A 12,683-nucleotide genomic window follows, 5' to 3' on the forward strand; every position below is an offset into this window, starting at 1 on the left:
TGCTTCTAAGGAGCACTCTGGCTGTAATTTTTCCAAGACAGATTTGTTTGCTCTTCTGGCAGCCCATGGTATAATATTTTTCAACAGCATTTTCAACTGTTTTCAACGGCGTTTCTCAAACTGAAAGAACTGAAGAAAAAATTCAAGCCTCGAGTTGCCATAGTGAAGGATTCCATAGGGAAAATATTAAATGATGCAGGAAGCATCAAAGGAAGATGGAAGGAATACACAGAGTCATTATACCAAAAAGAATTAGTCAATATTCAACCATTTCAAGAGGTGGCATATGATCAGGAACTGATGGTACTGAAGGAAGAAGTCCAAGCTGCTCTGAAGGCATTGGTGAAAAAGAAGGCTCCAGGAATTGATGGAATATCATTTGAGATGTTTCAACAAACAGATGCAGCACTGGAGGTGCTCAATCGTCTATGCCAAGAAATATGGAAGACAGCTTCCTGGCCAACTGATTGGAAGAGATCCATATTTATGCCTATTCCCAAGAAAGGTGATCCAGCTGAATGTGGAAATTATAGGACAATATCATTCATATCACATGCAAGCAAAATTCTGCTGAAGGTCATTCAAAAACGGCTACAGCAGTATATCGACAGGGAACTGCCAGAAATTCAGGCCAGTTTCAGAAGAGGACGTGGAACCAGGGATATCATTGCTGATGTCAAATGGATCCTGGCTGAAAGCAGAGAATACCAGAAGGATGTTTTCCTGTGTTATATTGATTATGCAAAGGTATTTGACTGTGTGGATCATAACAAACTATGGATAACACCGAGAAGAATGGGAATTCCAGAACACTTAATTGTGCTCATGAGGAACTTTTACATAGATCAAGAGGCAGCTGTTTGGACAGAACAAGGGGATACCGATAGGTTTAATGTCAGGAAAGGTGTGCGGCAGGGTTCTATTCTTTCACCATACCTGTTCAATCTGTATGCTGGACAAATAATGCAAGAAGCTGGACTATACGAAGAAGAACGGGGCATCAGGATTGGAGGAAGACTCATTAACAACCTGTGTTATGCAGATGACACAACCTTGCTTGCTGAAAGTGAAGAGGACTTGAAGCACTTACTAATGAAGCTCAAAGACCACAGCCTTCAGTATGGATTGCACCTCAACATAAAGAAACAAAAATCCTCACAACTAGACCAATGAGCAGCATCATGATACATGGAGAAAAGATTGAAGTTGTCAAGGATTTCATTTTACTGGGATCCACAATCAACAGCCATGGAAGCAGCAGTCAAGAAATCAAAAGATACATTGCATTGGGTAAATCTGCTGCAAAGGACCTCTTTAAAGTGTTGAAGAGCAAGGATGTCACCCTGAAGACTAAGGTGTGCCTGACCCAAGCCATGGTATTTTCAATGCCATCATATGCATGTGAAAGCTGGACAATGAATAAGGAAGACCGAAGAAGAGTTGACGCCTTTGAATTGTGGTGTTGGCAAAGAATATTGAAAATACCACAGACTGCCAAAAGAACGAACAAATCTGTCTTAGGAGAAGTACAACCAGAATGCTCCTTAAAGGCAAGGATGGCGAGACTGCATCTTAAATTCTTTAGACATGTTGTCAGGAGGGATCAGTCCCTGGAGAAGAACATCATGCTTGGCAGAGTACAGGGTCAGCGGAAAAGAGGAAGACCCTCAATGAGGCGGATTGACACAGTGGCTGCAACAATGAGCTCAAGCATGACAACGATTGCAAGGATGGCGCAGGACTGGGCAGTGTTTCACTCTGTTGTGCATGGGGTCGCTATGAGTCAGAACTGACTCGATGGCACCTAACAACAACAACATAATTCAAAGGCATCAATTCTTCTTTGGCCTTTCTTAGTCATTGTCCAGCTTTTGCTTGCACATGAGGCAACTGAAAATACCATGGTTTGGGTCAGGTGCACTTTAGTCCTGAAAGTGACATGTTTGCTTTTTAACACTTTAAAGAGGTCTTTTGCAGCAGATTTGCCCAACGGAATGTGTCATTTGACTTCTTGACTGCAGCTTCTATGGGCATTGATTGTGGATTCAAGTAAAACGAAATCCTTGACAACTTCAATATTTTCTCCATTTATCATGATGTTGCTTATTGGTATTGGTCCAGTTGTATTTTGTTTTCTTTATGTTGAGGTGTAATCCATTCTGAAGGCTGCAGTGTTTGATCTTTATCAGTAAGTGCTTCAAGTCTTCTTCACTTTCAGCAAACAAGGTTGTGTCATCTGCATGTAGTGGGTTGTTAATGAGTCTTCCCCCAATCCTGATGCCCCGTTCTTGTTCATAGAGTTTGGCTTCTCAGATTATTTGCTCAGCCTACAGATTAAATAAGTACGGTGAAAGGATACAACCTTGACACACACCTTTCCTGATTTTAAACCACACAGTGCCCCCTTGTTTTGTTTGAATGACTGCCTCTTCGTCTACCTATAGATACCTCATGAGCACAGTTAAGGGTTCTGGAATTCCCATTCCTTGCTATGTTATCCATAATTTGTTATGATCCACACAGTTGAATGCTTTTACATAGTCAATAAAACACAACAAAGTATCTTTCTGGCATTCTCTGCTCCAGCCAAGATCCATCTAATATCAGCATTGATATCCTTCATTCCGTGTCCTCTTCTGAATATGGCTTGAATCTGGCAATTCCCTGTCAATGTACTGCTGCAATTACTTTTGAATTATCTTCAACAAAACTATTCGCGTGTGATATTAATGATACTGTTTGATAATTTTCTCACTTGTTGGGTCACCCTTGTTTGGGACGGGTACAAATATGAATCACTTCCAGTCAGTTGGCCAGGTAGCTGTCTTCTAAATGTCTTGGCATAGACAAGTGAGCACCTCCTGGGCTGCATTCGTTTGTTGGAATATCTCAATTGGTATTCTATCAGTTCCTGGAGACTAGATTTTTGCCAGTGCCTTCAGTGCATTTTGGACCTTTTCCTTAAGTACCATTGGTTCCTGATTATATGCTACCACCTGAAAAGTTTAAACATTGACCAATTATTTTTGGTACGGTGACTCTGTGTATTTCTTCCATCTTCTTTTGATGCTTCCTGTGTTGTTCAGTGTTTTCTCCATAGAATCTTTCAATATTACAACCTGAGGTTTGAGTTTTTCCTTCAGGTCTTTCAGCTTGGGAAATACCAAGCATGTTCTTCCCTTTTAGTTTTCTAACTTCAGGTCTTTGAACATTTCATTAGAATACTTTGTCTTCTCTAACCAACCTTTAAAATCTTCTGTTCAGCTCTTTCGCCACATCCAAAAGCAAGTTTCAGAGTTTCTTCTGACACTCATTTTGGTCTTTCCTTTCTTTTTAATGACCTTTTGCTTTTTTCATGTATGATGCCCTTGATGTCATCCCACAAACTTGTCTAGTCTTCAGTTATTAGTGTTCAATGGGTCAAATCATTTCTTGAGATCATCTTCAAGTTCAGGTGGAATATACATAAGGTTGTATTTTGGTTCTTGTGGACTTCTTTTAATTTTTGCAGCTTCAACTTGAACTCATAGGAGCAACTGATGGTCTGTTCTGCAGTCAGCACCCGGTCTTGCAAGAAATCTGTCTTGGAAAAAAATGCAACCTGGATGCTCCCTAGAAGCAAGCTTGGTGAGAGTTCATCTCATGTACTTTGGGCATGTTATCAGCAGGGTCCAGTCCCTGGAAAAGGACATTATGCTTGGTAAAGTAGAGGGTCAGTGAAAGAGAGGAAGATCCTCAAGGAGATGGATTGACACAGTGGCTGCAATAATGGGCTGAAGCATAGTAACAATTGTGACAATGGTGAAGGATAGGGCAATGTTTTATTGTTATACATAGGGTAGCTATGATTCGAAACTGACTTGGTGGCACCTAACAACAACAACAACAATTTCAACTAAGTGAAACATGGTGTTCTATCATCAGTTAAACATCGAGGGTGAATTATAATAAAGAGGTAGACTCCTTTATTGATGTTTGATCATTGACTACTGTAGAGATATGTTGGTAGTATCTGACTTTCTAAACACGTGCACTTACTACCATGAAAAAACAGCATATACATTTAATTAATAAGTCAGTCCCTGGGTTACAAATGAGATCTCTTCCTAAGCCTGTCCTTAAGCCGAATTTGTAGGTAAGTCGGAACAGGTAATACAGTTCTTATTTAGCTTCAGTTAGGCAAATGTTTGTCTTAGCACATAGTATATATTTTACCTTTCTATGCATATAAAACACTTAAGAAACATTTCCAAATGGAATGTTTTCATGATCATTAAAAACTAGTGACTGTTTGTTATTACGAACCATTGTATTTAACTCAAATTTTTAATATAATAGGCTTTATGGCAATCTGTTCTTAAGTACTAGTTGTCCGTAAGTAGACTTTTGTAACCTGAGGATTGCCTGTATATATAATATGTTACTCTACGTGTAATAATTGGTGCCATCCACCTGAGATAAAATTATTTGTCTGTCAGGTCCAAGGAAAGGCATATTTACATAGGCAAAGCCACTCAGAGACTTTCTATGTTTCCATTTGAGCATATGTGCTCAGGATGTACTTTAACAAAATTAAAGATAAATTACAGCGGCAGTATAGGCAGTATAGAGGTAGATAAAATTAAAGAAGACAGGAAAAGTAGTGAGACTTTAATATGCGATACGCGATATGCAATAGTTAAATTGCAATGAATGATGTTAATATGACCAGAATGTTGCAATATTAGTCCTGGGTTCTTTAAACAGAAGGTATATACTCTAAGGAAATATATATTAAAAGTCTTAAACTGAAATTTTTAAATGATTTCAGTAAAATTTAAGAGTTGGGATGGTAAGAGAATAATGGGAAAATATTTTTTCTACATCTTAGCTTGGGGCGATGAGCGTGGAAATAAAAGTATTCTTAAAGTTTCTCCTCAGAGATGATACCCATTGCTGCTGAGTTGATTTCGACTCATGGAAACCCTATAGGAAAGAGTAGAACTTACCCATAGGGTTTTTAAGGGGTGGCTGGTGGAGTCAAACTGCCGACTTCTTGGTTAGTAGCAGAGCTCTTAACCACTGCCCCTCATAGACCATAGAGTATAGTTATTTAACATGAATATATGAACAGCTTAATTCAACTTTAATCTTAATTGTTAAGAATGGGAAGGTAATTTGATATCGCAATCGGAACCTTAATAAAGCTTATAAAATAACAGGAGTGTAGGGGGAATATAAAGAAATTTGGTAAAATTAGCAAAAAAATAACTTCACCTTTCCACAAAAGGTGAAAACAGCCTAAATGCCTATCAGCAGATAAACGGACTAACAAAATGTGGTACATACATACAGTGGAATCTTATTTAGCTATAAAGAGAAATGATGCATGCTACTACGTGAATGAATCTCAAAAGCATCATGTGTGAATTTCATTATATGTATGAAAGATAGCATATTTCACTTATTCCTTGAGTGAAATAAGTCAGTCACAAAAGAACAAATATTGTATGATCTCACAGGAAATATCAGGAATAGAGAAGACCTAAGGTTATTTAGGATTACTAGGGATGGGAGGGAGGGAGAGGGAAAGAAGGACTCATTGCTTAGGAGACACTGAGCTTCAGTTAGGGTGACAGGAAAATTTGGAAACCATTAGAGGTGATGACTGAACACGAGGAACCTGATTAATGTCACTGGATTGCACTTACAAACAATGTTCAAATGGCAAGTGTTTTGTTACAAATATATTTGCCACAGTAAAAAAAAATAATAAGGTTTATTTGTCTTATGTTTCAGAAACTTTGGATGGAAGTCAGGGAAGGTATTTGATAATATTCAACAACCATTCCTAATAAAACCTTTAAGTAAAATATTAACAGGAGGGATTTCTGCTTTTGATAAATTGAATTAGTTTTTTTCAGGCTGACTCTCCTCCTAAGAACTAGAAAAAGAGAGAAAAAATATTTATATACTTGAAGGTAAAAGATAGCTACACAGGCAGTGAGGATTTGTGTGGTTAATGTTATGGGGACCCCAAAAGAGAAACAACAAAGGATCACATGCACGGTTCTCTGAGGTGGTATGTAAAACTCATCTTTGATCAATGTCAGAAGAGGGCAAAGAACAGAATCCTGAACTAAGAATTGAAACACGTCAGAGCTGAGTTTATGAATTAAATTTCCGTAGCACTTCACTATGAAAAGTTTCCCTGCGTACAAATGGTTTGCATTTGGCTATTAATTGAAAGGTCGGTGGTTTGACTCCATTCAGTGATGCTGCAGAAGAAAGGCCTGGATAGCCACTTGTGTAACATTACAGCCATTGAAAACCCCATGGAGGGCATTTCTACTCTGATACGCATGAGGTTGCCATGAGTTGGAATTGGAATTGATTGGTTTTCACTGAGAAAACCTGGAACGAATGTAATTAAAATTTTCCTCACCCAGCAGAAACAGTCACTCAAAAGCTAAGTTTTGTTAAGTATACAAACCCCACCCCAAAAAACTCATTGCTGGTGAGTTGAATTCCAACTTATAGTGACCCAATAGGACAGAGTCAAAGTGCTCCATAGGGTTTCCAAGGCTGGAAGTCTTTAGGGAAGCGTACTGCCGCCATCTATCTCCCACAGATTGACTGGTGGGTTCGAAGCACCAACCTTAGGTGTGAGTGCTTAACCACTGCCACCAGGTCTATTGGAAAATAAATATCCATTGCTATATATCCGTCTTGTGCAATAAGTGAGAAATCTGCATGAATTATCTGGAATCCTTCTAACGACACTAGAAAAGAGAAAATGTTCTTATTTTAAAGATGAGAAAATTGAGGGTCTGTATTATTAAGTCATTTGTCTAAGTACACAACTGGTAAATGGCAAACTCAGGGTTCAGAATTAGGTTTATGTAGTTCTGTAATCTATGTTCCTTTCTACTCATAGTCCCCTTCTTCCCCAAACCAAGTGAGAAGACTGCTGCTACTGCTAACAAACCTGAGTAACATTTCCCTTCCACAACATCCTTCCTTTCATTGCAAAAGTGATGATTTCCAAATCTAGACTCACATTTTACCAACTACAAAGAAAAGTAGTAGGTTGAGGCAATAAGAATCTCAGCTTTTTTTCTGATTTTGCTATGTCTTTTCAGGGTTCAAAATCTCCCATCTGTGATCTTATAACACAACTGGGGAAACTCTTTATAAAGAAGTTAACCATTAGGCACTAATTCTAGGGGGAAATGTCAATAAGACAGATGGTGGATTACCCTTATGAAAAGTGACACGTCAAACGCTCCTGCATGCCAAGCCAGATATTGAAAATTTAATAATTTTACCTAAAGCTTCAAGGTTTTTCTCATTCTCGTGATTTCTGTGTTTACTTTGCATGTGTAAAATCTTTATTTCCCTTTTAACTGGGTGTGATGATCTTTCTATTTGACCTCTGGTTTCCCGGGACGACTGAATTGAAATGATTTTGAACATCACTTTCATAAGTACACTGTGAAACTTAAAAGTATACTATAGGACTTAAAAATAGTACACTAAACCAGAAAAAGAAAAAAAAAAAACCCAGTTCCGTCGAGTTGATTCCGACTCATAGAGACCCTATCTAAAGTAAAAAAGAAAAAAAGCAACTTCTAAACAATATTCATAGCTTTCCTAAAGCTTCAAAAGAATACCAAAACTTTATAGGCTTGATACTATATATATATATATATACATACCCACACCCATTGCCATGGAGTCGATTCTGACTCCTAACGACTCTATTGGACAGAGTAGAACTGCCCCAGAGGGTTTCCAAGGAGTGCCTGGTGGACACAAACTGCCAGCCTTTTGATTAGCAGCCATAGCTCTTAACCACTACACCACCAGGGTTTCCATACATACATAAAAAACATATATATATATTTTTTTTTCTTTTTACTCATAATTTCACTGGCTCTGCTTCTAGCTCTGACATTTCTTAGGCCTGTAATTCCTGACTTTCAGGGGAGTTTTTATTTATATGTTGTCTTAGTTATCTAGTGATGCTATAACTGAAGTACCACAAATGGTGGCTTTAACAAGCAAATTAATTTTCTTAGAGGAGGCTAGAAGTCTTGATTCAGAGTGCTATCTGTAGGGGAAGGCTTTCTCTTTCTTTTGGCTCTGGAGAAAGGTCCTTGTCTCTTTTGAGCTTTTGTTCCTGGGCTATCTTCATGTGATTTGGCATCTCTCTTCTCCCAACTCTGCTTCTTGCTTGCTTGTTTAATCTCTTTTATATCTCAGAAGAGATTGATTTAAGACACACACCCTACTAATAATGTCTCATTAACAGAACAAAGAAAATCTATTCCCAAATGGGGTTATAACCACAGGTATAGAGTTAGGATTTAAAACACACATTTTTGGGGAACACAATTAAATCTGTAACATATATCTATAATATCCCTTCCCTCCCTCTCTCGTTCCTTCCTTCCTTTCTTCCTCCTTTTCTCCCTCTTTCTCTTCCTTCCTCTCCTCATTCTCCTCCTCCTCGTCTTCCATCAGTGTCATCATCATCATCATCATAGCCATCATCTATCTAATGTCTACTATTGGTAGACTTTATTTCCGAATATCCTTGATTTGAAGGTTCCCTTAAGAATTTTTTCTAATTCTGTGTTGTTATTTTGTGAGGAAAACAAAACGTTTCTGTCCAAACTGGGCTTTGTCCTTTGCATTGCTTGTCCGAATTTCCTTTTAAGGTAATCTTTTTCACATTTTGCATGTTCTTCTAAAGCTGGAGTGCCTTTGTATACCAATAAATACTTCTCGTATGTTTACTATTTCTTCTGTGGCTTTAAACTAAACCTGATTAAGCATAACTTATTGTAATCTTGGAGCCCTGGTGGCACAGTGGTTAAGAGCTCAGCTACTAACCAAAAGGTGGGCAATTCAAATCCACCAGGTGCTCCTTGGAAACCCTATGGGGCAGCTCTACTCTATCCTATGGGGTCACTATGAATTGGAATGGACTCGAGGGCAATGGGTTTTCGCTTGGTTTTTTTGTGATCTTACAATTATTTTTCTCCTGAATCCTTCATTTTGATTTATGACTTTATTAACTATGTGGTCTTCCAAGTTAGAAAACTTCCTCAATTCTATTATCTATTCACTAAATTGCCCGAGTCAAGATTGCAATCTTGGCCCTCGTTTCCAAACTTACAGACCATGATTAGACTTTTACCATCCTCTACTTGAATGCTATTCTTTTTTAGTCTTTTTAAATTTTGTTTATTTTGTTGTTGTTGAGAATATATACAGCAAAATATACACTAATTTAACAGTCTCTACATGTACCATTTATTGACACTGATTGCATTCTTCAAGTTGTGCAACCGTTCTCACCCTCCTTTTCTGAGTTGTTCCTCCCTCAGTGACATAAATTCACTAACCCCTAAGGTTCCTTTCTAATCTTTCAAGTTGCTGTTGTCACTTTGAGCCCATATAGATAGTTCTGGAAAGTGCATAATGCTCAAGTATACATTTTTTTTTTTTTTTTACTAATTAAGCTAAAATATTTTTTGGTTTTAAGAAGACTTCAGGGAATATTTTTGGTTTAAGGTTTAAAGATTATCTCATGGCAATAGTTCTAGGGGTTGAATGCTATTCCTGATTGATGTCTTGTAACCTATTCTGTATATAAGAGTAGATCTATCCTCTATTCTACTCTCAAATCTATATTCTCCCCAAGACAAATATGGTAATATCACTTCCCTTTTTATAATTTCTCTTGGGTCAACGATGCTCAGCTAACTTCTTAATGTGAAATAAAACATCTTCATGATCGTTTCTCTGCCTTTTACTCTAAATTCATATCCTCTTATTACTCCCATAACAAACTGTATTTTGTCTCTCACATTTTACCTCCCAAGTGAAATGTTTTCTGCAATCAAGAGTAAAATTATTTGTCTCAAATCTTTTCTATGAGATCGCAGCTATTTCTTTGTAATAGCATTTAATGAATTTGATTATAATTTGATTTATAGCTCTCTAGGACATTAAATTGAAGGTTCCTAGAAATTGGGAACTATGCGTCTCATGCTTCTATTGTCAGTGCCTAGCCTATCACTTGCAACATAGTAGATGTTTAACAAATATTTATTAGAATACTTGTTAGTTAAAAATCGTGAGTTTCAATTATTAGAACTTCACAATCTTTTTTACTGTGTTCTTGAAAGCTTGCTTTACCTGCTGATTCCTTAAGGTATAAATAAAGGGGTTCAACAAGGGACTAACTGAGGTCATGAGTAGAGACACTTCCTTGTCAAAGTTACCTCCTTTCTTTGCTGATGGGCCAATGTACAAAAAGATGCAGCTGCCATAAGAAAGGGAGATGACAATCATGTGGGAGGACAAAGTGGAGAAGGCCTTTGTCCTTTGCTGGGCAGAAGAGATCCTCAGAATGGTCCTGATAATGTGTGTATAAGAAAGTATCACCAGCACCAGAGTCACCACCAGAGTCACCACCAGAGTCAAAACAGCTAAGAGGATGACTCTCAGTTGTAAGAGGCTTGTGTCTGAGCAGGCGATCTCCACAAGGGGTCTATAGTCACAGTAATAATGATTCAGCACATTGGAGGCACAGAAATCCATCTGGCTTATCAGGATAGCTGGGGGTAAGACAGCCAGGACTCCTTCCATCCAGGAGCAGAACACCAGCTGTATGCAGACCTGGCTGTTCATGATGGTCAAGTAATGCAGGGGTTTACAGACTGCCACATAGCGGTCATACGACATAGAGGCCAGGAGGTAAAACTCTGTTGCCCCGAGGAGTATAGCAAAAAAGTACTGAGTCAAGCAGCCAGCAAAGCTGATGACCTTATTTCCTGTTGTCAAGCTGGTCAACAATCTGGGAATGACAGTAGATGTGAAGGAAATTTCTAAGAAGGAGAAATTCTGGAGAAAGAAATACATTGGAGTCTTGAGGTGGGGATCTACCAGAGTAAGTATGATGACGGTCAGATTTCCTAGGATGCTCAGCATGTAGGCGAGTAACAGAAAGACGAATATCACCACCCGGAGTTCAGGTTGATTTGTGAGACCCAGCAGGATAAACTCAGTAAATTTGGTCTGGTTTTTCATTGTTGACTTTTGGTAGATCTAAAGGGAAAAGTGAGATCAGTGATGAAAACTGAAGTTTCTTAGGGTGCTGTTGTTGTTGTTGTTAGGTACCATGAGCTTGATTTCAACTTACTGCGACCTCATGTGACAGTAGAATTTCCCCTCAGGGGTTTTAAGGCTGTAATCTTTATGGGTACAGACCGCAAGGTCTTTCTTCAGTGGAGCTGCTTGGTGAGTTCTAACCATCAGCCTTTCAGTTAGCAGCTGAGTGCTTAACCAGTGTGACACCACAACTCCTTCTCAGGGTGGGAGAGGTGAATTTGATTGCAACTAACAGAATCAACTCATATTATTATCCCCCATCCAACTCACCCATAACCAATGTCCTATTGGACTGGGCTTAGCTCCTTGTAATCCTAGGTTGTCTGTGCAAGTAACATTATTAATAAAGTCCTCGTCCTTTCTTCTCAATTTGACCTATTCCTGGGCACTTAGCAGAGAAGAGTTTGTCAATAATTTTTGAGGAGAAGAATTAGTGTATAAATGTTACCCTCTGTTCTTTTCTTCAGAAATATTTGTGAATTTTCTATGTCTAAATCATTTTTCTCTAACTTCCCTTATCTTTTTTACCTCTGTGCTCTTGGTAGAAATGCTTCTGTTTGTTCTTCTTTCTATAGTCCCCTTTATATACTATCTGATGCTTCATCATATATCTGTAACAGACCCTCGTCTTCACAGTCTAGTTTCCTGGCTTCCTTTTTAAGTAACCTCTGGATATTTTCCCAATACTCGCAATGCTGCAGACCCCAAATCCAAAATTGGTATTTTGCTACATTGTCACATTTTTCAGAGTGAATTTCTATTTGGTCTTTAGGATTTTAAGACTGTGGTTTCAGGACTTTTTCATTTTATACTGTCTTTTCCCATACATATCCAGAGTTCAGCCATCATTAAATTATATTAATCAGCATATAGTCTTATGTTTCTTTGCCACATTCTGAGTCTTCTGGACACTGGTTTGGCATGCCACTGGGAAGCGAGATCTTGTGGTGGCTAGAGTACATGTATTTAGAGTGGATCTTGCTCAAAGTTTTGAAAAACTTCTGAATGATAATTAGAGATAGAGGTTAACTATGACCTCAAACATGTATGTTTCCACTATTCTTAGAACATAGAGACCAGGAAATTGACACCAGTATTGTTGACGACAGCCGTCCTTTTGAGATAAATTAGTGGTTTCCAAGGAAAGAAATTTTGGTAGTATTATCTTTTTGGCATGTCTTTGGCAATTATTCATAATTTTATTATTATGAAGATACTTGTGACAAAGGACATTCCAAGGGAACCTCTAATCCATATGTAAAAGTAGTTATAAAAGTCATATCTTCTCAGCTGTTATTGATAATCTTTCCAGGACAGCCATACCTGCATTCCAAGGGGCCAAGTAAGGTTAAGCTCTGTCCTGGTTCTCTTGGGTCTTTCACTTCTCTGGTTGTCCTTACCTGTATGATTTGGCAATGACTTTGGGTTTTCTTCAGAATTTCACAGTGGTTTAATTTCATGGTCCATGTCCACAGGATGACAGTATCAGTGATTTTGGAAACTGGAAACAAAGTGCTCAT

At 38.2% G+C, this 12,683-nt stretch overlaps 1 protein-coding gene across 1 annotated transcript; it reads right to left on the minus strand.

The window, feature by feature from the left end:
• Positions 1-10,140: 10,140 nt before the first annotated feature.
• On the minus strand, positions 10,141-11,082 carry LOC126076429 (olfactory receptor 6C4-like). Its single transcript, XM_049884948.1, has one exon. The coding sequence runs from the start codon at positions 11,080-11,082 to the stop codon at positions 10,141-10,143; it is 942 nt and encodes a 313-aa protein (XP_049740905.1).
• Positions 11,083-12,683: the final 1,601 nt, after the last annotated feature.

Source organism: Elephas maximus, chromosome 4 (assembly GCF_024166365.1).
Source record: "Elephas maximus indicus isolate mEleMax1 chromosome 4, mEleMax1 primary haplotype, whole genome shotgun sequence".
In the NCBI taxonomy this organism is placed as follows: domain Eukaryota; kingdom Metazoa; phylum Chordata; class Mammalia; order Proboscidea; family Elephantidae; genus Elephas; species Elephas maximus.